The 25,722-nt window shown below is 40.8% G+C and overlaps 2 protein-coding genes across 7 annotated transcripts in view; one reads left to right on the forward strand and one right to left on the reverse strand.

Annotated features, from left to right (window-relative positions):
• On the forward strand, positions 1-25,257 carry PMPCB (peptidase, mitochondrial processing subunit beta). 3 transcript variants are annotated; one of them, XM_055710655.1, is made up of 14 exons: positions 1-64; positions 2,620-2,675; positions 16,742-16,882; positions 17,207-17,293; positions 17,768-17,897; positions 18,292-18,490; positions 19,141-19,220; positions 19,778-19,890; positions 20,560-20,703; positions 21,267-21,430; positions 22,768-22,853; positions 22,929-23,017; positions 23,207-23,282; positions 23,372-25,257. In XM_055710655.1, exons 1-14 carry the CDS (start codon positions 16-18, stop codon positions 23,422-23,424), a joined length of 1,467 nt encoding a protein of 488 aa, XP_055566630.1. In that variant the 5' UTR covers positions 1-15; the 3' UTR covers positions 23,425-25,257. The 3 variants fall into 3 exon arrangements, with proteins under 3 accessions (XP_055566630.1, XP_055566631.1, XP_055566632.1); XM_055710656.1 differs by lacking the exons at positions 1-64; positions 2,620-2,675 and adding an exon at positions 14,568-14,708 and having other exon boundaries at positions 23,372-23,748; XM_055710657.1 differs by lacking the exons at positions 1-64; positions 2,620-2,675 and adding an exon at positions 14,568-14,708 and having other exon boundaries at positions 21,270-21,430; positions 23,372-23,748.
• DNAJC2 (DnaJ heat shock protein family (Hsp40) member C2) overlaps positions 18,507-25,722 on the reverse strand; it is a 24,658-nt gene continuing 17,442 nt past the window's right edge. For 2 of the 4 annotated variants that reach the window (XM_055710644.1, XM_055710648.1), the window contains exons 15-17: positions 25,023-25,130; positions 24,137-24,291; positions 23,603-23,723 (exon numbers count right to left, since the gene is read on the reverse strand). In XM_055710644.1, coding sequence (XP_055566619.1) covers positions 23,649-23,723; positions 24,137-24,291; positions 25,023-25,130 — 338 coding nt within the window. In that variant the 3' untranslated portion in view covers positions 23,603-23,648. Of the gene's footprint in view, positions 18,761-23,602; positions 23,724-24,136; positions 24,292-24,846; positions 25,131-25,722 lie in introns of those variants that run through there. The other 2 variants (XM_055710646.1, XM_055710645.1) reach the window with 2 other exon arrangements.

The following is a 25,722-nucleotide window of genomic DNA, read 5'->3' on the forward strand; positions in this document are numbered from 1 at the left end:
ACTCTCATCCTTCTCATGTTTGAAGATAACATCTTTGAATTCTTACAGACAGACAATGTTGGAGGTTCGTACATGTTTATTTCCTGCTAAACAGTGACATACCCTTTCAGAGATATTATGATCAGAAGAACCTGTTTGAATTCACTGTCTGTCTCATTTTTGAGTTTAGTGTTGGTGTAATACCTTTGACAACAATGCAGAATAAAACCAGTGATGACCATGGAAGAACTGGGCCCACTGTTTACTCACAGAGCACGTAGGGAGACAAAGCCACATAGAAATATAAAATCATATATAAACAGGCTTTTTCAGAAAGAATGAAACTAAGCAAACTTGGTGTCCTGTTCATTTTTGTTCACTGATCTGTAGTTTCGCCCTCCCTGCGCAATAATCTGAACCCACCTGCCCTCATGGCCTCCATGACACCTGTTTAGGGAACGGACAGTGTGTGCTGTGGTTAATCCAGTTAGTTGTATGTGCAGGCAGACTGGACAGCAAGTGTCCACTGCCATCTGGCTCATGCTAAGATAATACGTGCTGCTGTGTTCTACCTACTTTCCCATACTCGGGGAACTAATTTGAGTCTCCTTCCTACATCCAGATACTGGTGTTAAAGAAAATTATGGGAACTTGATTACTTTGGGCTGTATTAGGCTTGCTTTGGGAATATATCGTTACATGATCTGAGGCCTTGATCCCTTGACTGACCAAGGCCTTGATCCCTTGACTGGACCACCATTTAGAACCCATCAAACACAAATTTTCAATTTTTTTTATTTTTAATATTTGCTTCCTATGAAAACCAGCCTGCAGGGAGAAGTACAGAGATGCATACCCAGGTTTCTTCACAGGGTGAACTGGGATGTAGCTGAGTTGTCCGCATTTACTAAGAAACCAGGGAGTGCTCTAAGATTTTCTAATCCACAGAAAGCCCTTGAAATTTCTTTCCTTCTTTCAAATATCGTTGAAATTGGCTGATTAGTCAGACAGAAAGGCAAAGAACGTTGTTTCACAGGAAACCTGGTTAAAATTGAATACCGGTGGTATTGTAACCAAGAATTTCTGCATAATTTTAAATAAGTTAGTTTTTAGATTACAATGAAAAATACATTGTGAAATGGAAAAGAAGAAAAAATAATGACTTTCAAAAAAATGTAAAGTTACTATAGGGAAATAGTAGTGAATTAGAAAGAAGGTGTATAACAGTTAAGTCAGGGCTTCAGAGCTTCCTTGTGGTTGCTTGTAGATACTCAGGATCACTGACCACCCTTTTCCTTGCCTGCACAAACTTTTTTTGTAGCTTTATTATGCAAGCATCATAGAAATACAGGGCTAGAAGGGGCTTCAAGAAATCCCATGGTCCAAACCACTACATTCAGTGAGGATCTTTCTTAATTGGAGTATTATTGTAACTGTCAGCACCCCATGCAGGCATGCTATGTGCTACATGAAGCTGCTTTCAGCTGCTGAACTGCTGCTCTGGCATTAATGAAAACTGCTGGGCTCTGAGGCTGACCTCAGTACCCTGCTACTGCCCTCCTGAAATGAGCCTGAAACCTGATCTTCATCCACAGCTCCTGGGAGGGAGAGGGAAAGGAAATCCGCTTTGGTTTTAGCAGCTGGCACTGAATAGAGGAGAGAGTTATAAATAAATGGAAATAAAGAATGAGGGCATGTGACTAAAGCCATAAAGGTCACTTTTTAGTATGCCAGTAGATGAGCAGTGCTCCGAGTGGCATTTGACAAAATGTCACTCTGAATGTGTAGACATGATGATGATGTCAAAAGAGGCTCATTTGAATTGGGATTCAGGAGGATCCTCTATTTAAATCCTGTCTGAGCTACTGACAGGCTGCATGACCTTCTACAATATACTGAGCTCCATGGGTCAAATTGGTCCTCGCTGCAACTAAATTGATTACAATGGAGTTATTCTGGGAGTGAACTTGATTTCTCAGACATCAGTCAACACAGCTGGTTCACTGCATAAATGGAAGAAAGCAAGCATAGATATCACTGGAAAACAGATGCATCTGAACGGAGTCTTTTAGTTTTGGTGAAACTAGAACAGAACTGCACAACTCTGACTTAAAAGGCATAAATAATTGTTGATGGTGGTTTATTGACAATGTAAACTGTGAAGGTAACAAAGCTACAAAAGTGACATTGTCTTTTTTAAAGGTAGTGTGATTATTACGTATGTTATTTGTAACATGGGAAATGACTGTTGCTTCTTTAAGTATCTGGTGTAGATCTTTCTTCAAAAAAATAATGATAAATGACTCAAGCATACAGCACAATGCTGCACAGTGGTAAGCTTCTTCCATAGAAAATGCTTTTGGAGTCAGGTAACAAAATAATGGTGTTAATTAATAAAAGATAACTGCTATTAAGAGTATTTAAACAGCATACACAGAGGATAAAACCACCTCTAAAATGGAGAAGAAAAAAAAAATTATTTTTATGCATCCTGCTTCCTGGGATGGAAGCTTTTAGAAATCACAACTTTTAAGGATTTCTGGGTAGATAAAGAACAAGTGACTGGCTGCTTTGTAGTAAATTAAGTGAGGGACTGATTCTCTTACTGATGTTTAACTCACTATTTATGTTTAATCATAGAAGTGCTGGAAATTTCAAGTGGGATTTCCCCTAATTTCACCAGGACCTCTACAAAGGTAAGAGTAAGTTTCTTTAGAGTTAAAATGAAGATGTTGGGTCACGAGCATGATTTCAAGCCTAGCTGAAGGACACCATGTCTTGGTGTCTCTGTACCTGTGTCAGTAGGTGTACTGGTTTCAGCTGGGATAAAGTTAATTTTCTTCATAGTAGCTAGTATAAGGCTGTGTTTTGGATTTGTGCTGGAAACAGTGTTGATAATACAGGGATGTTTTTAGTTACTGCCCAGCAGTGTTTGCACAGTCAAGGCCTTTTGTGTTCCTCATACCACCCCACCAGCGAGTGGGCTGGGGGTGGATAAGAGGTGGGGAAGGGACAGAGCAGGGACAGCTGACCCCAACTGACTAAAGGGATATTCCATACTATGTGATGTGATGCTCAGTATATGAAAGCTGGGGGAAGAAAAAGGAAGCGGGGATGTTTGGAATGGTGGTGTTTGTCTTCCCAAGTAACTGTTAGGTATGACGGAGCCCTGCTTCCCTGGAGATGGCTGAACCTGCCTGCCCATGGGAAGTGGTGAATGAATTCCTTGCTTTGCTTTGCTTGCAAGCGCAGCTTTTGCTTTACTTTTTAAGCTGTCTCTATCTCAGCCCATGAGTTTTCTCACTTCTTCTACTCTTCCAATTATCTCCATCATTCCTCGGGCGGGGAATGAGCGAGCAGCTGCGTGGAGTGTAGTTGCTGGCTGGGGCTAAACTAGGACACAAGGACAACTTTAGGGAGTTTAGAAAAGTCAGTATAAAAAGACCTAGACAAAGCCGTGGTTTACAGAGCAATTGCAAGAGATGTTCTCCAGCACAGATAAAGCTAAACAAAGGAGTCTTCTCTTATCCCTGCTATTCCTGTCTTTTAAACAAAACGAGCAGTTACACATCAAAGGGTTCTTTTATCCCAGCTGCTCACATGATTTAAGTTGAAAAAAGTATTAACAAAACACAAAATATAACAACTTTAATAAAAATAATTTTCCAGTTTTCTGTATGCTGTACTGTTCTACTTAATTCTAGATAAAACAAGACTGAGTTTTAACAAGTAAGGAAAAAAAAATACTTGGCATAATTTAAGAAAATTTGGAGAGGTGACAGTGGTACATTTTTTCCTCCTGTTTTATGCCAATTTAGTAATGAGGACAACGGAGTTGCTTCTCTAGACATGATTAAACAAAGAGATGTGAAAGGGTTTTCCAGTTCATCCTCTTGCTTCAGAGCAGAATCCACTCCATCTAATCAGCTCCTGACAGATATTTGTTCAACCTGACCTTGAAAATTTGCAGTCATGCTGATTCTTCAGATTTCTCCACAGTGAGCTATTGCATAAAATTCCTTACAATTCAAAAGTTTTTTGTAAAATATGACTTAAGTCTTCAACCTGTAATCTAAGGCTATTACTTCTTGCCATACCAGTAGACATGAAGAACAGTTTGTATCTCTGCAATACTTTTTATGTGTTTGAGAACAGATATATCTTCCCTCAATCTTCTCATTGCTAGACTAAACCAATGAATTCTTTCAATCTTACCTCATGGGTCACGTTTTCTATACCTCTGAAAATTACATGGCTCTACTGTGGCTTCTTCAATGGTCTTTCTTTAAGTAAGGTACCCAAAAATTGATGTTTGTACTCCAGCTGAGGTCTTATCAGTGCTGATTTGAACAGAACCTTGTTTCATGTGTCTTTTATAGTGCTGTTGATACACCCCAGTGTGAAGCCTGCTTATTTTACAACATGACAGCACTGGCTTGTTCAGTTTATGATGCGATACTACCCCTAGATGCTTTTCTGAGGGATGTGCTGCTTACCAGTAACTCTCCATCATCTTCCTGTGTGCAGCTGATTAGTCTTAAAAATAATACCTTACATCCTTCCATCCTCAAAGGCATCCTGTTTTTTTTCAGGCCATTTCTCTGGTTTGTTACCATTTTTTACTCTGATGTTTACCCTGTGACATGATGTAGATATGCACATATACCACTTAGTTCACTGCATTAAGACTGCCTGACAGATTCACTTTCCTGTCTCCGGAGGAAAGGCCATGCAACCCTCACGAAGGAAGGTGTCATGGGGCAGAACTACCACAATTCATGCATTCCATGACCGCTCCCTGCCCAATTCCATGTGGCCTTCAGAGGGAGACAAAAGGGCATGAGATGGGAGAATTTTCAAGGAAAATTGAATCTAGCCCCTAGATACGTCCAGAATATTTCATTAGCTAACTGTGAGTGCTTCCTGCAAGACCAGATTAAGAGCCTGTTATAGTCAAGATATGAAGCATCTATTGCTTCTTCTTAATATACAAGGCCTATGTCCCCATTCTGGAATGCTGACTTTAACAGGTTTTCTGGTAAAACCACATTACCTGTTACTTACCACCATAGGATTACAGCATAATTTAGATTGAAAGGGACTACTTCAGGAGGTGTCTAGTCCAACTCCCTGCTCAAAGCAGGGTCAGCTATGAGTTCAGATCAGACTTTATCCTGTCTGATTTTGAAAACATGCGAGTGTAGACTTCCCAAGCTCTCTGGGCAACCAGTTCCACAGCTTGATTGCCTCATGGTGAAAATGTTTTCCCTTAAATTCAGTTTGAACCTCTCTTATTTCAACTTATGCCCATTGTCTGTCATCCTTCCACCATATAGCACTTCGAAGAGCCTGGCTGCATCTTCTTGATAATCTCCTCTTTGCTGTTGTATAAATGTTTAGAAATACGGGGGTTTTTTTCTATTATTTGACAAAAGGAACTAAAAGGCAAATAACTGCCTTTCCTGAATTCCTGAGTTTTGGATTCTCCCCTTTTCCCATTTGTACACTTGACTATTTTCTTTCTTATTTAACTTATACATTACTTATTTAGAGAGGTTATGAAGCAGTTACTTCTCACAACTATTAGAGAATGGTAACGGGAATTACATCAGGCTAACACAATTCAGTACATTTAGTTTATCTGAGTTGTCTTTATCTGCTCTTTCCCTTTTCTGTCTGGAAGTCTTATTCCCTTCTCTAACTTAGCAAGGCATCATACACACGGATTTGCAGAAGTCAAAGCAAGGAGGCAGAAAGAGAAACATTAGGAAGCATTTCTTTACTGAGAGGGTGGTCAAATACTGGAACAGGCTTCCTAGAGAGGCAGTTGATGCCCCAAGCCTGTCAGTGTTTAAGAGGCATTTGGACAATGCCCTTAATAACATGCTTTTAACTTTTGGTCAGCCCTAAACTGGCCAGGCAGTTGGAGTAGATGATCGCTGTAAGTCCCTTTCAACTGAAGTATTCCATTCCATTCCATGTTCTGCTTGTGAGTGTCAGCCACCATTTCATGAAAGTCTAGTTATCTGTTTAAAGGCAGGTACTTTGAATTAAATTGGAGCATCTCATTGACTGTGATGAACTTTGATTCAGGCCTTTAGAGTCTTTGCCTGTAAAGACTGAATAGCAAATCTTAACTATGCACATAGTTCCTGATGCTTTATTGCAAACTGTGTGGATGGGTCTTCTTTATTCAAATGTATGTGATTTGGGGTAGATTTTAAATAGGCAGAAAAAGTCAATGCATACATTTCTGAGAAATGTACAAGGACCTTACATAAGTGAAATAAAGTGCATGTAAATGCCAATATTCTTTCTTTTATTTATCTAGAGGCTGCTGAAAATTTTGAAAATAATAAAAAATAGTAGTTTCAAAAACCTCTGGGGAGTTTAGAGTTTCTCAATGAATCCCTTGTGATAAACTTATATGTATAATTATACTAAAAATTACTTCTAGTGCTTAACCTGTAATTCAAAAAGAAAAGATTGAGACAGAAGTAATTTCACTGGTAGAAAGCCAAGAAAATAGAGGTTATCACAGAAAAAAAAAAAAAAAAGAAAGAAAAAAAAAAAAGAAGAAAAGTGGGAAAGTTAAAAGAAAAGCTGTGAGATTTGTGTACTGTGCAGCTGGCAGTAAGTTCTAAAGCATTCTGGTTTTATTTTTTATACCTGATTTGGGAAAACTGTTTCAGAGTAAAATAAATACATTACATAATACAAAAAGTAGATCTGCCAGCATTAATAGACTAGCAGGATGACTGATAGCCATAGTCAGAAACACATGAGATTATGGCTAACGCTTAATGTAGTTCAACCCCTATGCAATACCATCAATGCAATAACTGCAACCAGCTACAGAGTAACTGCCCATCCCCTAACTCTGTTGATTCCACTTAGTAGTAGTGACTTGGATTCCTATTCCAAACCTTCTTACATTTGATATACTGCAGATCATCTGCTGTAAAGACCATGTCGTGTTTGAAATGCCTCTTAGGCAGATCTCTTAAGCCTCTCATATTAACGCAGTTCTTCCTTATATACTTAGTTAAATGGGATTTTCAAATTAAAAAAATATATATTCCAGATGTACACAGGTACTTTCATGTCCCCAGTCAGTATCTGAAGTTCCAAAGGCAAATGTAGAAGCAATTGTGTTTAAGGCATACTGGTTCTTCATGCATGTATGACAATTTGAATGTCTTCTGGACATTTCAAACCTACTGCTTGTCTACAGGCCAACTCATTAGCATGCATGCACTGAAATTCCTATGCATTGTAAACCTGTTTATTTTCTGAGTATATGTGGCTTGGGTTGCATGGCTTTTGTGAAGGAGAAGCATCACAGTGCACATCAAGTACAAAGAAAACCTGTGCCTGCACAATGTCTGGGATTAGTAGATGTTTGGCAGCCTGCTTGGAGTTACTGTTCTACACTAGCTGCCAAACATCTGGAAGTTAGTAGAAAAATGTAGAAAATTGGTAGGGAAGAAAATGACCAACAAAAGCAGCTGTCTCCCACAAAAAAATGGTAGGTCTGGCACTATGGGGTATAACAGGATTTGAGCAAGGCATCAGTCTGGGACATAGCACACAGTGGGTTTGAGAAGCTCCAGAAACTGTTTCCTTCAGAGGACAATAAAAAAAGACCAGTGAGTCTGAAATCAGTCTGAAAAAGATCTTTAGTGCATGAACCACTAAACTCAGTGCGGATTGTTAAATTGAAATTTAAAAGGTTAAATAACAACTTCAGCAAGTTAGCTGCTTATGTGAGCAGAAATACTCAACCAGTGTTATCCACATTCCCAGATGCCTTCTGCTGGCTTCTCAGGTTCTAAGATCCCCAACTTTCTCTTTGCCAGCCATCTGTCAACACTCCTAGCTTTTTCCTTGATAACTTCTACAATGCGGTTATTCGTTGCACAAAAATCAGCACAAAATACAGTTGCTATGTCTTGAGCCCTGAATATGTGCAAGCATCAAAAAATAAACTTATTGTAATATAAAGATAAATAACACAAGGAATACTCAAGTAATTGCTTTATTTGTATTTAATTGATGACAGGAACTCGGTATTCAGGTTTAAGTAAAGATGTTGCAGAATTTCCAGCCCGTTGCATTAAAATGCTGGAGGCCCTTGCAGAATATAAATTCAACTTGTTATGCCCTTGAGTAAATGCATTTATAATCTGTATAATATCTTCCAATAATTTAATAAAATATATGGATCTGATCTTTAGATAAGAGAAGCCTGGGATGAGCTACTAGCCTGAAGCTCAGGATAAGATTTGTTTTGCCTGAAGGTAGCTGCCTAGAAGTTGGATATCTTTAGTATGTGGAACTAGTCATTCATTCCTCTACATTGGCTGAAAGAAGTACCATGAGACATTTCTTAGTAATCATCCTAAGAGGGGTGTCCAGAGTACAACGGATAACCCACATTTTGGAGATGCCTGTTTCCTTCCACTGGCTATTGAGAAGGCATAGAGAACTGGTTTTATACAGCTGAAGTTAGGTGTGATGAGTGATACCACCTTAGTACTTGAGCACAAGGCAGGCCTACAGCACACAGAGATGAGTCAGGACTTGAAATTGGCCAGCCTGCAATAGCATCATGGACCTTGAAGAGTCTATAAACATCACGGCAGTCAGTCCAGGCTATAAAAGCAGCTAAGAAACTGGACAGAGCTTTGGATAAAGCCAAATGCTTATCGCATGTTGCTTCCACAGTTAAAGTGCAACAGGAAGCCATGGTAGCTAAACAAAAACTGCCCTGGATCAATTACTATTTTGGGTAAGTCTATACCCACACTTTATTAATATCTGTATAAAACTACATGGTCTGTAGTTTGTATTTGCTAATGCTTACTTAAGCATTACTGAGATTATAGGGATTAGAGATTGAGAAAATCGGGTTTAAGAGAGGAGATAAGAGAGAAAACTCAGTTATCTGGATATTAGAATAGCATGTAACTGTACATTTACTATATTATAAGCTGTGACGAGTACCATTAACAGCATTTTTATGTGGCAGAAAAGCTAATCTTATTCCATAGATTGCCAAGAAAAGCTGCTCACAGCATTGTAACCTGAATGATGTCTGAACAGAGGAAGAATGAATCACAGAATGGTGGCTGTCTTAGGGCTGCCTGATCAGTAATTGCATTAATTTCAGTTTTCATTAACTGTGTTAATTTTTATCTAATTGTACTAGAGACATGGGTCACCTTTTAAGTATTTTCTAGAGAAAATATTTGCTGAAGTGACCTTTTCTTAAAATCAGCAAAAGGTTGAAATAAATGTTGGAGTTTTGGGAACTCACCCACCATTAAATCAGAATAATGATATAAAAGAATGCACCTGTATGTGATTATAGTCAAATCAACAGAAATTACAGTTGTATAGAATGACAACAAAAGCAATAAAAAAGGACTAATTTGTAAGATCCTTGTTCTGTAGTGAGCCTGTTAAAAGGCAAGGAGAAACCTATCTGTTTTGCTAAATCAAATGAACTTACCCACAGGAATTTCCTATTGAGTTACTGCATCAGGCTGAATCTTTTATTTGGCATCTTCTTCTTGAAAAAGTATTGTTATGAACTATCCAAACTCCTTCCATTTATCTTTCTGATAAAAGCCTTCAGAAGTCAGGTGGTAAATTGTTTGGTACTTAGCAACAGGTCCTTCTTTCTTATTTCAGAGCATAAATATCTACGAGAAAAAGAACTGCATGCAGATGGAATACTATGATATTCCCTGAAAAAAATTTTTTATCAGAAGCTTCAAAAGAGTGCTCTGTTAATGAGCAACTGAAATGTTATAAATTCAGCCAACAGCCTTTATGTTTAATTTAGACTGTCTTCCTTACAGCTTAGGAGGACAAAAGACCAGTGTCAGTGGCCTGTAGGCCTTTGCAGTCGCTGCCCAGTGATTAACCATGAGGGAAAAAAAGGTATTTGCAATTTAATTAGCTGGAGGATAACCTATAGTTATACTGATAAAAATAATCATCTAGGTGCCAGTGAGCAGCTGGCATGAAAATTGGACAACATAGTGTCCGTGAAGTTTGATTTGTATTCTCAAAACAGCTTTATTCACAAAAAACCCACTCCTCTGCAAAAAAAGTGTCATTTCTTGAGCCCATGTTTTTAGTTTCATTTGAATTCTGCTTGCTTGGCTAAGCTAAAGCCAATTCCTGGCAGCAGGATTTCAGCATATTCATTAAGTGCAATACTGTATCATTGCTTTAAAAACATAGTGGATTGTAAATAAACAGTGAACACGATGACTACAAAAAGCCAACACAGCACTAAACAGCAGTTTAGCTGAAGGCAATTTCAGTTGTTAATGCTTTTACTGTGTGCTGGCTTCAGCAGTTTTGAAGGTCTTTTTTCTAAAGAGTGGTGCTGTTCTGATGGCCTCTTCTCTGGGGTTGAATCAACCTGTAATTCAGGATAGCTCTTCCCAACTACTTCTATAGTAACCTGATTGTGATACTGTGTCTTGCTGATAGGAACTTTATGTCAGAGGGAACATTTTCTCTATACAATTGAAAGAAAAACCTTTCAATGTGATCATGCTTTCTTTGCTCATAACAAAATTGTCATCCTAGCTTAGAGCTACAGCAGTGCTGATTTCTAAGTATTGTGTTTGTCTCTTGTGAGGACACATGGTTACATATGCATCAGGTATGTATATGCAGATTTCTGATATGTATTACTTTCACTGCTACTACATGGAATTGTTTTAGAAAGTATTTGTAAAGTATAAAGTATTTCTCTAGAAGCAGCCAGCTAGATCATGAGTGCTGGAACCAGCTGAATCTTTTTTCATATTGGGTATTGCAGAGTCTCTCCCTCTGTGTGTGTGAGCTGATACAGCAGCCTTCTCCTCAACTGGCAGCTCCTGGCTGCTCATTTTCATGAGATGTAGGAATGGCCTTATCTTCGAGATCTCTGTCATTCAGTTGATATTATACAGTAATAAGCACGGAAACCGCATTTCCTCAGAAAACCAGTTGGAACTGTGTCATTCAGAGTGTGTATTACTATTGGTTTTGGTGGAGTTCCCAGTGAGTTTGAAAGGTAAAGCTTGCTTAAAAACCAAAAGTGCCATTTGGTCCTTTTGCAGAAACCTGTTTATGAGGGATGCTAATGTAAAATAGCTTCTTAGTGTAAAATATAAAGGTCTTCATACTTAGGGTGAAATCTGGAGCCTGGATTTGAAGGAACCAGATTATCATCCTAAGAACCTCACCTATATCATCTACCCATTTCATAAGACTTTGTGGCATCCTGAACTTGGCAGGCAGCTATTTATTTACAATACTGATGACTGCAGGATAAATGACAAAGACATCATTTAGATAGAACTCCCTTCTGGGAGTGGCCCTTCCACTTTGTTGTTGCTTGAGACTGGACACGTAAGAACTATGAAGAAATGTCTCATTTTCTCCATCTAGAAGCTGCAGGTAATACTGTTTACCTAAACCCGAGGGATATTGTGAGCATTCATTGTTATAATAGTCCATTTCTAAATAATCTCATTGTAAAAAGAAGTTGTTAAAACCATTTTAAAAGTAATGTTTTGTAGGAATTTAGTGGTGAATGTTTATATATTCAGCTCCTACTGCTAGAACACCAGTATTTGTTTTGTTTTATTGCTTTTTTAGCTGGATAATAATATTTCTTGATTTAAAGTTTCATCTCTCTAATGACCATTTCTGGATGCTAAATTTTAGATTGCATTTACATATGAGACACTGCTATTTTGTTAAGTAGGAGACATATTATACGGATAATCAGTTTATCTTAAGCTGTAATTCTATGTCTAGCAAGGATTCAAATTTCTAGGATGGAGGATGGCTAATGGCTTAGTGAAGTCTGGTAAAACATCTTTGAGATAAATCCCAGCATAATGAGATCAGTTAGATCTAACTGTAAAATGGAAGAGAAGCTTAATTTTAATTTTCAAATGCACAGTTTGGTGCTTTGCTTTTTATTTTACAACTTGACAGAGATATATCTGAAATTAAAAAAATGCCAGAACTGGATGGATCTTCTGAATATGCATAAACTAAAAGTGAGAAACTAAACTTTAAAAAAAGAAAAGGAGAAGTAGCTAGTTTCATGTGAGGTTAGATTTTCTATTCCACAGAAACTAATTTGCCTCCCATGTAAATTCTCTGATGAAAGGATGTGACTACTTTGCAGCTATAAGATCCTCTTACATAGGTTATGGGGGTACTAGAATAGTACAGGCAGCAAAATAGCAGTAACAATAATAATTTCAGTCACAGAGATCTACAGTTATATAAGCGATCAAGGGGTCATTGTCAAATTAGGTAGCATCTGGCTTTTTGGCATTTAGGGTTGTATTTTAACTAATGTGTTAACAAGAGTTTCATCTTTTATTTTTAAACGTATGTAGTACATCGTGCTTTTGTGTTTTACTATTTTCATGCAATTACAGTCCTTGTGACAGAAACTGGACAAGACCAGCTGCAGCATTAAAGCTGCTGTTTAAGCACACAGCATATGAAGTGGCAGTGCAAACTTTTTAGGGCAGTCAGTACAATTCCATTCTGAACTGCCAAGGGAGTAAGAACTTGCCTGCACACACAAAATATTGCAGAAAAGCTATGTATTTAAAATACGTTGGCTTTTTCTGAGATTGCTCCATGTTTTGGAGTCTGAGAAGGTAAATCAGGGTGAATAGCCTTCCTAAGCTTTAGCATCTGAGATAGTTCAGGAGCTTCTAACCATCCTTTGTGAGTCACAGTAGTTTTGTCACCTAAAATCTGCATGTGACTGATAACATTTGGGGGAGAAGGGAGTACCACTTCTAACTGCTCTTGTGAGTCAGCTCTGTGTAACAGGACCTTAGCAGTTGTAGGAGACAGCTCACACTGAGCAGAAGGGTCCTGGGTTCCCACCATTTTTGAGATCCAGCATGGAAGTAGAGCCCTGGGCAAGAGATGGAGCGACCAAGGGCACTCATCAACTCAGCACTGAGCTCCTTCTTCAGAAACTGGCTTTATCTATTAAAAAGGAAAGCACAAGGGCACAGAAGGCAGGTGCTGAAGGACCTGGGGAAAAGCTGATACTACATCTGGGGCCCAAGATCACCTTTTCTTCCAATCATCTGCTGAGGGCCCAGCTTTCCCTCTCTTACTGGAGCAGAGCAAGGCAGCAGTAGGGAAGGTCTTGTAGCATCTGTACTGAGGCAGAGGGTATCAGAAGTCCTGTGCTACAGTCTGCAGCAGAGGGGTGTTCCTGAGTTAGGAAAACATTACCAAAAGACAGTGCCTTCCCCCCCAGCATAGGTAATACAGTTTATTATTTTTTTTAAGTAGTATTTTGTTTCTTTGTATTGTGTCACACTTAACACACTGTGGGACTTGGACAAATAGAATTTCACCTCTGTTTTTCCTTCATTTTTGAGATAATGCTTGATGAACCAAATGAAAAGCTCCTAACACCAGGAAAAATGTAAAAAATTTAAACAGGAAATAAAAACTGAGCGCACTGCTTTCTGGCTGTCTATAGCTATTTATCTACAGCCATACACCCCAAACATGCTCAGAAGTGACCTTTGGCACTGAAATGAAGCTGCCTTTACTGGTACCTGACCAGAACTTTTCCCAGCCCAAATTTGGTTCTTGTCAAGCACCATTCCCCTGAGCTTGGCCAGCCCTGGCAGCTGGGAGGGGCTGTTCCTGGCACCAGTCTTGGCACAGGCAGTTCCCATCCAGCTGGCCTTAGCACAGCCCTGGATTTACTGGTGTAGATGAAGCCTTCCTATCCCAAACAGACCAGTCTTATAGATACGTTAATCTAAACTCTTGTTTTAAGAAGTGTAGTTATCTTGTTTCACCGGGGATTTCCCGGGTTAGGGTGGGTCTGTCCCACAGGAAATGCAGCACCCTCAACCAGCTGTGCTGGAATGGCCTACGTTCCGCAGCCGAAGGAGCCTCGGCAGGCCATCAGCTCCACCCGTGACAGCTCGCACGCTAGCTGAAGGAACGCAGGCCTTTGCGGTCACTGAAACTAGCAATAACGTTTTTTGAGAGGAAAACTGGCTTTCCTGAATTGCAGTGTTCTGTGGAGCCAAGTTAGGAGAGAGGAGGGTGATTAAAATCTTGGCCCATTACACACAGTTTATAATTAGCCAGCTCGGGAGTAGTTTGGGAGCATCCCACTGAAAAAATGAATTACAGGGGGAAGTGGCACCTTTGTGAGGAATGCAAACTCCCCATAGGTCGGATCGAGCACTGGGCCTCGCTCCCGTGGCCGGGCCTGCACTGCGGGGGCTCTGGGGAGGCCCTGGCACTGATCCTCCCTCATGAAGGTGCCGGCCCCCTCCCGGGGTCTCAGGCAGCGCCAGAAGGGGCTCTGGGCTCTGCCGAGCGGGGGGGAGGGGGGGCTAGGGAAAGGGCGGCTGAAGGCGAGGAGCCAGTGCTAGCCGCGGGCGGGTGGTGACGCGAAGGCTGGGACGGGCCCCGAAGCCACCGGGACCTGCCGAGCCACGACGGAGCCGAGACGAAGGCCCTGCCCGCGGGAGGGCTGGCGGCGGCGGGGGGGCGGAGCCGCCCTTGCGCCTGCGCAGCACCCGCAGGAAGTGCGCCCCGCCCCGCCCACCAAGATGGCTGCGTCTACTGCGCGCTTAGCGGCTCGGCGGCTTTTCTTGCCTTGGTCTACTCGCCTTGTGCGAGCGTCCGGCTCGAGGGAGCGGGTAGGCGGCGGAGCGGGGAACGGGAGGGAGCTGCGGAGAGCCCAAGCGCCCCAGTGGCTCCTTACGGTGGTGCTCGGGCTGCCGCGATGGGGGCGGGGGGACTGGCGGCCGGGAGGCGCGGTGCACACTGGGACTTGTAGTCGCGGCGGCGGGAAGGCAGTGGCGCTGTGTGGGCGCCCTGCCGCGGTGCATGGCGGGAACTGTAGTCTCCGCCCGGCTGTGGTGAAGGTGGCGGCCGCCCGCCCTTTGGCGGGACACGGTTCTCCGGTGGACGAGCCCGGTGTGCTGCCTGCTCCCTGGAGCCGTTGCTACCCCATATCGAACCCCGCGGTGCCGAGGTGTCGGGGCTCGCTCGGCACTGGGAGTCGGAGCGGTGCCGTGCTGGGGCGTCGGTGAGATGCCTTGGAAAGGGGCGGCAGCAGCCGCCACCCGGCGCAGGGTCTGCCGTGCTCACCCCAGGGGGAGCCCAGAGGAGGTTTCAGTTCTCTCCCATGTTTAGGTGGAGGCTGCCCGGGGGCCCTGATCCCAGAGCTCTCCCCTTCTGCCATTTTCCTCATTCTCTCAGTTTGAGACCTAAGCTTTTCCTTCTGAAAACAGGAGAGGGGGATTTTGTTTTCAAGCACAGGTTTCTCCTTCTGTAACGCAGACTAGTAGTGAAAATAATCACTTGCAGCAGCCCAGGCGAGCCATGTGTCTGGCAGAAGAGCAGGCTGGCAGCAGCCTGGGCTGAACAAACAGGAACGCAGCCAGCAGATCAAAGAAAGTGATTAGTTTGCTCTTCTCAGGAGGTTAGTGTATGGCAGCTGGTTTGGGGCTCCTCACTGTAAGGAGGACAATTAGTGAACTGGAGTGTGTTCAGCAGAGAAAGTTGTGGGCTGGAGCGTGTGCCTTGTGAGGAGAGGCTGGGGAGCTGGGGCTTGTTCAGCCTAGAGAAGACACAGGTTTGGTTGGATCTAACAGTAGCCTGCCAGTACCTGTGAGAAGGTTGTCAGGAGGACAAACCTGGGCTTTTCACAGTGGGGCATGGTGGCAGTATGAGAGGCAATGGGTGTAAGTTGAAATGAGAGTGAAAACTGGATATATGGCAGTCAAATCCACTGGCAGTCAAGCAGTGGAGCAGGCTGCCCAGGAGACTGTGCGGTTTCTCACCACCCTGGGAGATTTTCAATACCCAGCTGCAAGAAGCCCCAAGCAAACTGGTCTGACTCTGTAGCTGATCCTACTTGGAGGAGGAGGTTGGACTAGAGACCTCCTGAGGTCTGTTCAAGAATGAATTGTGCTATGATCCTAAAATACATGAGGAGGAGAGTGGGTGGGAGCTAGATTTTGTACTTTCATGTTTAGGGCAGTCACGTGTTGAGAGAAATCTTTGTTTATTTGATAAATTTAAAATAATAATTTTTGAAATAGCTTATTGCTTGAAGTGCACATTTGGGATACATATCTAAATTTCTTGATGTTGGAAAAAGTGTAATAAACATTTTTAACTTCCACCTTCCCTTCTTTTCTACCCCCTTCTGATTTTATGTGCTTTAACTTCTAGATGATTGTGTAAAAGGTGGCAATTTCAGTATCTCCCTGTTCTGAACAGCAGGTGGCTGTGATTTGCAGTCCTGGGCATAGGCCCTTGAAGTATTCTCACTTCGCTTTAGGAAGTGGGTACCCAAAAGAATTCCAGATGCTAAAGGATATATCCAAGCCCTGCCGACTCTTGCTGGCAGAATGGGGAAACAAGTGTGGCTCTTAGGGTGGCTGGCTGATGATAGCACCATGCTTTTCTGTCAGATCATTTGATTGGAGAGAGGCAGATGCAGTCCGCTTAATTTTAATTATCTTCATGTTTTGCTTCTGAGTCTGGTTAGTATGATGTGAAGTACTGGCAAATAAATCGGTGCTGAATTTTTTTCTTTTTAAGTGCATACTTAAAAAAAGATCCACAAACTTAGTGTTTAAGCTCAAGAATACATATTTCAGAAGAGCATCCTAGGATATAACTTAACAATCTGAGCGTGACTGGTGATTTTTCCTTACAGTGTGTGCATGTTGGAACATGCAGGCTCAGAGCTTCCAAAGCAGCAACAGAAGTAGTCTTAAATGTTCCTGAAACTAGGGTGAGTCCTCTGGAAAATGGCTTACAAGTAGCCTCTGAAGACTCTGGACTCTCAACATGCACGGTATGTAACTTGTAAAGGGCAGATTTTTTCATAACCGTTCATGTGTGTTCATTTCCTTGTGGAACTAAATTGCATTCTTTCAATGTTTATTAACAATGGTTCTTAAAACTTAAGCTAGGAAATAGAAGTCTTAAGGCTTTTGTAAATATTTTGTGATTAGGTTTTATTGTGAAGGTCAACATCTTTTTCTTGAAAACCTGTTTCATTTAATGAAAAAGCCATTTAAAAATAGGTCTTGAAAATGTAAGTGTAGCTCATACACAAAACAAGCAAAGCTGCATTGTTAGCTGGTAAAATGACTTCTGTTTTTTTTTCCCCAATGAGGTCGGACTTTGGATTGATGCTGGAAGCAGGTATGAAAATGAGAAGAACAATGGAACTGCTCACTTCCTTGAGCATATGGCTTTCAAGGTGAGTATGAGTATTGACGTAGAAGTTTCCAGTGGATTTCTAAGTTATTTATCTTTAAAGATCAGTGATAAGAACTTTGTCAGAATTGTATAATTACATTTTCCAAATTGAGGAGAGGAAAAAATAAGCAGACAACTTAGACTTTGGTTTCCATTAGAAAATGAAGCTAAAGTCCTAGTTCTGTGTAGCTGATACACAGCTATAGGTTAGTAACACAGATCTAATTTTAACTAATTTCTAACTTGTTGTCATAATCTTAGAAGATACACATCCCCCTTTTGCCAGCTTTTAATTTTCATTTGGGAGCATAGTAGGATTTATATCTGACTTCCAAGCTTGGGGAGATTAGTATGCCAGTTTTCTTTCCAGAATACTTTTTGTTTCACTTGATCTTAACTTTTCCAGACAAGAAGTAGTAATAAGGAGTAAGTAAATTAAGGAGTCTAGTTTGATTTTCTTATTGTTCTATTTCAGGGAACAAAAAAGAGATCTCAGTTAGACCTTGAACTAGAGATTGAGAATATGGGAGCTCATCTGAATGCGTATACATCCAGGGAACAAACTGTGTATTATGCAAAGGCTTTTTCAAAAGACTTACCAAGAGGTAACTGCTTTCATTCATCAAAAAAGCAGCAAAGAATGAGATGCTTATCCAGCTTGTGATGAGACAACACAGAATGATGCTTTTGCAGTGTAACAGTCCCTTCCGTCCCAGGTTAAAAGTCCTTTCTTGAACATCACAGGAATGTGAGAATGCAGGTTTGGAAAGGAGAATGCCAGCAGGGAAGTTGATACTTGAAACATTTTTGTCTTTAGATTCCTGAAAGAAAATACCTTTTGGACTTCTCCCTTCCTGCAGAGCAAGTCTTTTGTCCCCTTACAAATATTATTAGCAAATCTCAGGCTGCTTGGTCTTTGGCCTGGGTTTTACTTTTGGAACCAGATTTTTCTGGTAGTCTGAAAATATGCTTTCCTTTCCCATCTCTATTTTCAATTAGCTGTGGAAATTCTTGCTGACATAATTCAGAACAGTACTCTGGGAGAAGCAGAGATTGAGCGTGAGCGAGGAGTTATACTTCGAGAGATGCAAGAGGTTGAAACCAATTTACAAGAAGTTGTCTTTGATTACCTTCATGCTACGGCCTATCAGAAGACAGCCCTAGGACGGACAATTTTAGGACCCACTGAAAACATCAAGTATGTCCAAATTTGTGGCTGTCTTTAGTTATGTTTAATTTTATTTAATTGAACTTTTATATGTTGAAAAGACACATCTGAAAATGTAGGGAGCAGCGTTACTTTTCAGTTTTACCTGGAAGGTAGCTGAAGTTGCACTGGTTGTAACTGTAAGGATTCCCCTGTTGCCTTAATTCCCCTGTATGCAGGCATCAAAGGGTGTGTAAACTTCAGATGTCTACTGCATGTCTTCATCATTTGCCATATTTTTCCTGTTTGTTAAAGATGCATCTGAAACAAAATTAGAAATGCTCTTTTTTCCTGTTGGTTTATCATAAATACAACTGCGTTTGCACTCCTCTTTCAGCATTTGTTTATACCAGTACAGACCAGGAGACTGCTAAATGTGCTGTTTTCAAATTGGCGTGAGATCATTAGTGGATCCAGTTTCCACCCGAGTTGTGATTCTCACTCCTTCTCAGGAAGTTAGAAGATCTTTGAAAGGCAAAATGTGTCAAGTTTCCATTTCCTTTTTAGGAAGTTACCCTTATTTTAGCTTTCTGCCTCTGTGCAGCTCTGTGCAAAGATATTCTATTTTTCTGTACACTTGTCTCTTTTTACTGTAATAAACTTTACTAACGCAGTAGTGATGTTTCCTTGACTGTTTCTAGATCCATAAACCGTAATGACTTGGTGGAGTACATAACAACACATTACAAAGGACCCAGAATGGTCCTGGCTGCTGCTGGAGGTTAGTATGAGAGATTTGCCCTGAGTCATGTGAAACTATACTTAAAATAATGGTTTTTAAGTTTCTGGGAACAACATGATGAATTACCCGTTGTTCAGTAGGCCCTGGAAGTTCATTGTTAACCCTGTGTGTTTTGTCCCTTACTCTTTGAACTTTTGTTCCTTTTCCTCTCAGTAATATTCCAGAAACTTTCTTAAACCAGTGACTGGAAGTGGATTGGAGGCCAAGGTCATTCTTTCATGTGGGCAGGAAAAGAGTGGCCTAGAAGGGGTTCAGTGTGAAAAGGGCAGGACAAGGAAAGCAGAGAGAAAGAGGAATAACATCGAGGCTAAAAGGAAGCTGCTTATTTTGGTGTAATACTAATAGAAGGCTATTGAGGAGAATTAAGGAGGTTGATCATGATGACCTTACTGTGTGTAACAGGTGTAAGGATTCTGAAAGTAGGGCATTAAAGCAGGGGAACAATAAATAACTGGTTGAGTCTTTAAACTGCACAACAATTTAAATTAACTGTTTACAAAGTAACATTACAAAGTATGTGAAATATCTTTGTTCAGGGGTCTGTCATGATGAGCTACTTGACCTAGCAAAATGCCATTTTGGTAACTTGCCATCTGCTCCAGAAGGAGGACTGCCACCCTTGCCACCTTGTAGCTTCACAGGTAGTGAGGTAAGGTGTTAGATGGCTTTTTGAGCTGGCCCTTGTATCCCTATCAGGACAACTGACGTGGTCTTTGCTGTCGAGAGCAAGCTGTTCAGCCACAAATTAAAAGGTTCAGCAGATTCAAAGGTTTCTTGCTCCCAGTGATGGCAATGGAGTAGCTGCTTTCCAAAGCAGTACTTACCAACTTTTCTAGGACAAGCCTCACTGCCACCACTTCTTCTGCTTCATCAGTTTCTGGAGGAATACCTTCCTCATCCCTGCTGCTACTTCCCTTTTATCCCCTTGCCTACGGTGTTGGACCATTTCCACTTGTTGAGATTCACTGATTTGAAGGATATGGCAGAGAACTGAGGCATCTGTGTTCTATTCCTGGCTCTGTTCAGGTTTTGAAAAGTAATCAGCTTTCCTTGCTGCTGTGAGTCACAAAATTACTTGTAATGCCCTCCCTATGTACGTGGCGTTAGGCTTGCTGGTGGCGAAGTGCTCTGAAATTGCCACAGGGAAGACTAGTTAAGGCCGATGTTAAATAAAGCTTCATATGCTTTAATTTTTGGTTCTGTGTGTGTGCGCTTTATAATCCAGATGTAATGGAAATGTCTGTCTCGTGATTTTTAACTTCCTGTATACATTCCCCTGCACAGATTGTACTACAGCTACTTTCATATGTTCCCACAGATCCGCATAAGAGATGATAAGATGCCCTTGGCACACATCGCGATAGCTGTTGAAGCTGCTGGCTGGTCGCATCCAGATACAATCCCACTTATGGTAGCAAATACTCTGATAGGTAATTGGGATCGCTCCTTTGGAGGAGGCGTGGTGAGTGAACATGCAAGCACCTTCCTGCTCTTAATGAGGCTGGTGAGATCTCTCTGATGGGTACTGCCAGTACAGAACCGTTCAAGCCTGTCTGATGGCATTACTAGTACTTTATGGCTGTTTCTGAATGTCCTTTTCTGGAGTGGGAGAAGGGGATCCAGTTCTGAGTCTGAGAGAATTTGTTGCCCAAGATTTAGGAAAATATTAGGAAGTGGTTCTAAACCGCCAAAATAGAGGTCACTCGAGGTCTGCCAGCCCTCGTGGAAAGTAGGATGTTTCATACCTGTATGTCATCAGACATACCTCTATCAGTAACTGTCCTTTTCTTGAACCCAAGTAGCTTTGTGATTGTGGCTTCAATCCGGGCTGTTACTTGGAAATGTGAGATTATGTGCAGGGAAGGAAACTGTTGAGATGAAGAGCTGATAACCTCATAGCATCTGCTGGAGCCTGTGTTACTACTGCATGCTCTGTCATCATTGAAATGAAAACAGGAGGCCGTGGAGGTGCCTGGTAGGCTTTCAGAAAACTGCATAAAATAATATATTTTTCTTTTGTCTCAGCAGAATTTATCCAGTAAACTTGGTCAGATTGCCTGCCATGGTAACCTGTGTCACAGTTTCCAGTCTTTCAACACCTGCTATACTGATACAGGGCTGTGGGGACTCTATATGGTCTGTGAACCATCCACTATAGAGGACATGGTGCACTTTGTTACCAGAGAATGGTAAGCTAACAACTGTTTCTCTAAAAAGATTGTTTTCAGTGGAGGAATACAATTTAGAGAATAGCAATCATTTAAAGAGAGTATTTTTGTTCCTCTGCGTAGGCTTGCCTAGAAAAACAAATGCACCAAATTCTGAGTCCCAACAGCCAGTTTCTGGCATCCTTACTTGGAGTGAATAGCTTAAGGTTTAGGTTTGATTTTCTTTTTCTGCCTTGGAAGAATAAATCTTAACTGTAGTTAATGTAATAGTGTTCCTTGTACAAGAAAATAGACCAGTGGGTTTGTTTTTTTTTTTTAATTGCAAGTGACAGGACTTATAAAACTGTCAAATCTTTTAGAATACTAAGTCATTATACACTGCCTGTGAACTACATGTTTGACATCTGAAAGAGTAATGGTCATGAATGAGAATAGTGAATGTGCAATTACCTACAACTACCATTAGTAGTTACCCATTCTGCAGTTGCTATCTCACATGACCTACCAGGTGGTGGTGTTACATAGAGCTCTAGTGAGTACCTGGTGAAATGAAGTCATGTAAGGTAGGTGAGCTGTTATGTATAGAATTTTGAAACCTAGGATTCTAGATGATGTTAATTAATCCAAGGTTTAAATCTGTAAAGATGTCCATAGGTGCAACTGTAATGCTTCAATTGCAGATGTGATTAGAAACAGGCTCATTATTTAAGGGTTCTAATCTGAAGTGGGTGAAGTTGAAACAAAAGCAAAAAGAAAACTTGTAAATGAGGGGTTTCTTGAATTGCATAGATCTCATATGCCATTATACTAGATCTTTGTAACAACTCATGGAGAAAAATAGTATTGTTTTAGCTGTCAGTTTGCTGCAGCTTAGCATCAGAGAAAATCTGAACCAGAGCAGAAGAAGAATTTGTTAAGGTATCTAATGTATCCCTCTGTCCTGGTGGAACGTTCCTTAGGCAGTGCAGTGAATCACCTCACCAAGAGTCAGGAAGTAGTGGATTGCCTTCTAGGCTAATTACCTCTAATTGTTTGGTTCCTACTATCTTAGCAATAACTGTTCTAAAGATAGCATGCATGGACCACACCTGGCTCAAAATAATAAAATGAAATACAGCTCTTTTAAGGGGAAAAACTCGCTCTTGGGTATACTGGTATGCTTCCAAAAAACCCTACTCTTATGCTGCTACTTTGCATCCTATGGCTGGTTTCCTTACCAAACTCCCTTACCAGCTCTGTCTATAGAAAAGAAGTGCCTGGTAGGTGTACTAATGTATATGTACCTTTTTATCACAGGCAATCTTGAGTGCTTACAGCTTACCATTACTTAATGCCTTTGGATTTAAATGATTTTTCAGGATAAGACTTTGCACAAGTGTTACAGAAAATGAAGTAGCTCGAGCAAAAAATCTTCTGAAGACAAATATGCTGTTACAACTTGATGGTGAGACTTATGAGAGCTTTTTATTCTTAGTGGAGTTGTACGCTGATAACTGAAGCATATTTTCCCCTATTTTAGGCTCCACACCAATCTGTGAAGACATTGGAAGACAAATGCTGTGTTACAAGCGGCGAATCCCAATTCCAGAACTTGAGGCAAGAATTGAAGTAAGTAGCACTCATGTTGCAACTTTTAAATTAGGCCACTGAGAAATTTAATTGCTACAGGAAGTAACAATCCAGAAGTTAGACTGTTTCCAACTGTTTTGGTGCCTGTTCTCCTGGATTAGAAAAAATTAGGATCACAAACTCTTTTAGATGAGAGGGGTAACGAAGATGTCTCTTTACTCCTTTCAGGCTATCGATGCCCAGACTATTAGAGAAGTTTGTACAAAGTACATCTGTGATAAGCACCCTGCAATTGCTGGCGTGGGTATGTTGTCCAAGTTTCCCTACCCTCCTGTAACCCCTCCACAGAAATCAGTTTAGCATGTGTCACGGCCAACTTTCTTTAACTTCCAGGTCCAATTGAACAACTTCCAGAGTATAACAAAATCTGCAGTGGCATGTATTAGCTTCGTGAGTAGTGAGTAACAAGAACTTCCACAGTGTTTGAGCTTTAAAAACAAACAAGCAAGCCTTACACTCCTGTTTAAAGCTTTTCGGTTGGAGAAAAATACATTTGAGAAGATTAGAACTCAAGAACCAGCCAGGCCTGTATGTCTGTATAATTAAGGAAGGAATGAAAACACGTACAGTATTTGCATTTTTATTATAAAACAAAGATTGTCAGTAAGAGTCATTTCTTGACTTTAGTAGCATTCATCACTTGTTCTTGAGCAGCTTTCTTCGCCTTGACCATTTCAACAAGTTCCTGGACAGTTGGAAAAAAAAAGAAATAAGATACTTACCTAAATGCAGAACTTCTAGCAATGCTGTAGTTTTGAACGCTACGTACATTCAGCCTGAAACACTCTGAGGCATCTAGGCAGTTTAGTATCTTAAACCAATTTCTCTTAGAAACAAATAAATTAATGGAAGGTCAATGTTCATCTACTTCCCTTGTATCAGGAACTTCACCTACAAGAGGCTAGGGATAGGACTTCACCATCTGCACGAGCTTGCTGTCAAATGTTAAGACAGATTTCATGAGACAGAATTCCCTTCCCACTCCACCTTGTGTTAGTTTAGTTAGTTAGTTGTCAGGTGGGGAGAACAACAGTAAAAGCAAAGGATTCTACAAGACCTGGGCTAATCACAATCATAGAAGGAGTTAAGGTACCATACCTTATATCGCTTCATGCAGTCTTTTTTTGACCGGCCTGGAACAGCTGCTGCTATTTTCTCCCATCTCTCAGGAGTATTTACTGGATAAGTCTTCAATGCTTGTTCTAGAAGCTTTTGTTCTTCTGTAGTCCAAGGGGATGAATCTAAGGGTGATCCTGTTTTTAAATGCAAAAGTGACAGTAAGAAAAAAATATTAATAAAGAATCTATGAGATATGCCTAAGAAAATACTGTGAAATCTACTACAATTGATTTAAAACCCTTGCAGTTTTGTGATACAACTAGTCTGACGTAAGAGCTACCCAGCAGAGGTAAAAAAAAAAAAAGCAACTCTGAAACTGACTGGACAAGTGGCCTTTGGGATGTTTAAATAAAGCACAGAGGAGTAAATTAGAAGGTAACATCTTTCACTGTCAGCTGGGTATTAGACGGCCACAGCATTAGGGTAGCAATGCAGCTTTGCCTTTTCTGTTTCGGTAAGGATCACTTGGTAAGGAAGCACAGCTTTCTGCAAGTGTCCGGAAAATTTGATGAGAGGCATTTGGGGATTAACAGGAGACCAAATCTTAGCTGTAGGATGCTCCTGTATCTCAAGTGCATACCCTGCTCTTACTTGAAAATGTAGCACCCTCTGAGGAACAGATGATTTCAGCATCAGACTTAACCTATTACCTCACCAGGAAGCTTTTCAAACTGTTGCTATTTAGTTAACTAGGGCTTGTACTGTGTGTACCAGAAACCCTCAAATCCAGTAACAGGGCCTGGATCACTTCCTTGCTGCATAAATTTGTAAGTTTGTTTGTAAGCATGTCTTAAGTTCTGGGTTACTTTCTTTTTAAGAGGCAAAGCAGACAACTCTGCAAGAAGGGCTCCCTTTTCACCTTTACCTTCAAATCGTTCTGAGGGAGCAGCACTGTCCATCTGAGGCACCACACCATGTTCTTTTTTAAATTTGTCAAACGCTTTCTTGTTTATATCATCTTTTTGATGAGGGTCTATAAGCAACAGACATTGAATAGAATAATTATTGCAACAAAATTAAAGCCAGATGTAGTAATAAAAACATTGTGTTGCAGATTATTAGCTTACAATAATCACATAATAAAAACCCCCTAATTCTGACTTCCTTTACCATCATTTTAAAGAGGTTGGTAAATAAAAAAAAAAAAAAAACAAAAACCAAACAATCTTTCAGGATCCAGTAAACTTTGTGTCAAGTGTCAGGCTCTCCAACCCCTATCCTCCTTGTATTCCTTCGGTGAATACTTTCTCTGTATAGGTTTAAACCTGAATCTGCAAATTCATTGATATCAAAAGGGATTACTGGGCTGTGGCACAAAACTCACAAATTACCCAGGGTACAAGCATGGCAGAGGAGCAGGAACACTGGGAAAGTCTGAGTCCTCCCTGTCAAGTATGTGGTTTGGAATGGAAAAACTTCTTGGGAACTTTGGGTTTTTTCCTTATTTAGTGGAATGTTTTTATTTCCCCTGAGAACTTATTCCAGAGCTCTCTAGGCTCCATTTACCACAAGCGGAGATGGGCCACATTAATTTAGGTGTCTTCGGTGCTGAATCCCAGCATCTT

This window comes from Falco cherrug, chromosome 5 (assembly GCF_023634085.1).
Source record: "Falco cherrug isolate bFalChe1 chromosome 5, bFalChe1.pri, whole genome shotgun sequence".
NCBI lineage: Eukaryota > Metazoa > Chordata > Aves > Falconiformes > Falconidae > Falco > Falco cherrug.

Coding starts and splice junctions, on each gene's coding strand:
- PMPCB (XM_055710655.1), top strand. CDS start 16: ATGTTTGAAGATAACATCTTTGAATTCTTACAGACAGACAATGTTGGA. Junction 18,491..19,140: donor GGACCCACTGAAAACATCAA/GTATGTCCAAAT, acceptor GACTGTTTCTAG/ATCCATAAACCGTAATGACT. Junction 23,018..23,206: donor AACTTGAGGCAAGAATTGAA/GTAAGTAGCACT, acceptor TACTCCTTTCAG/GCTATCGATGCCCAGACTAT.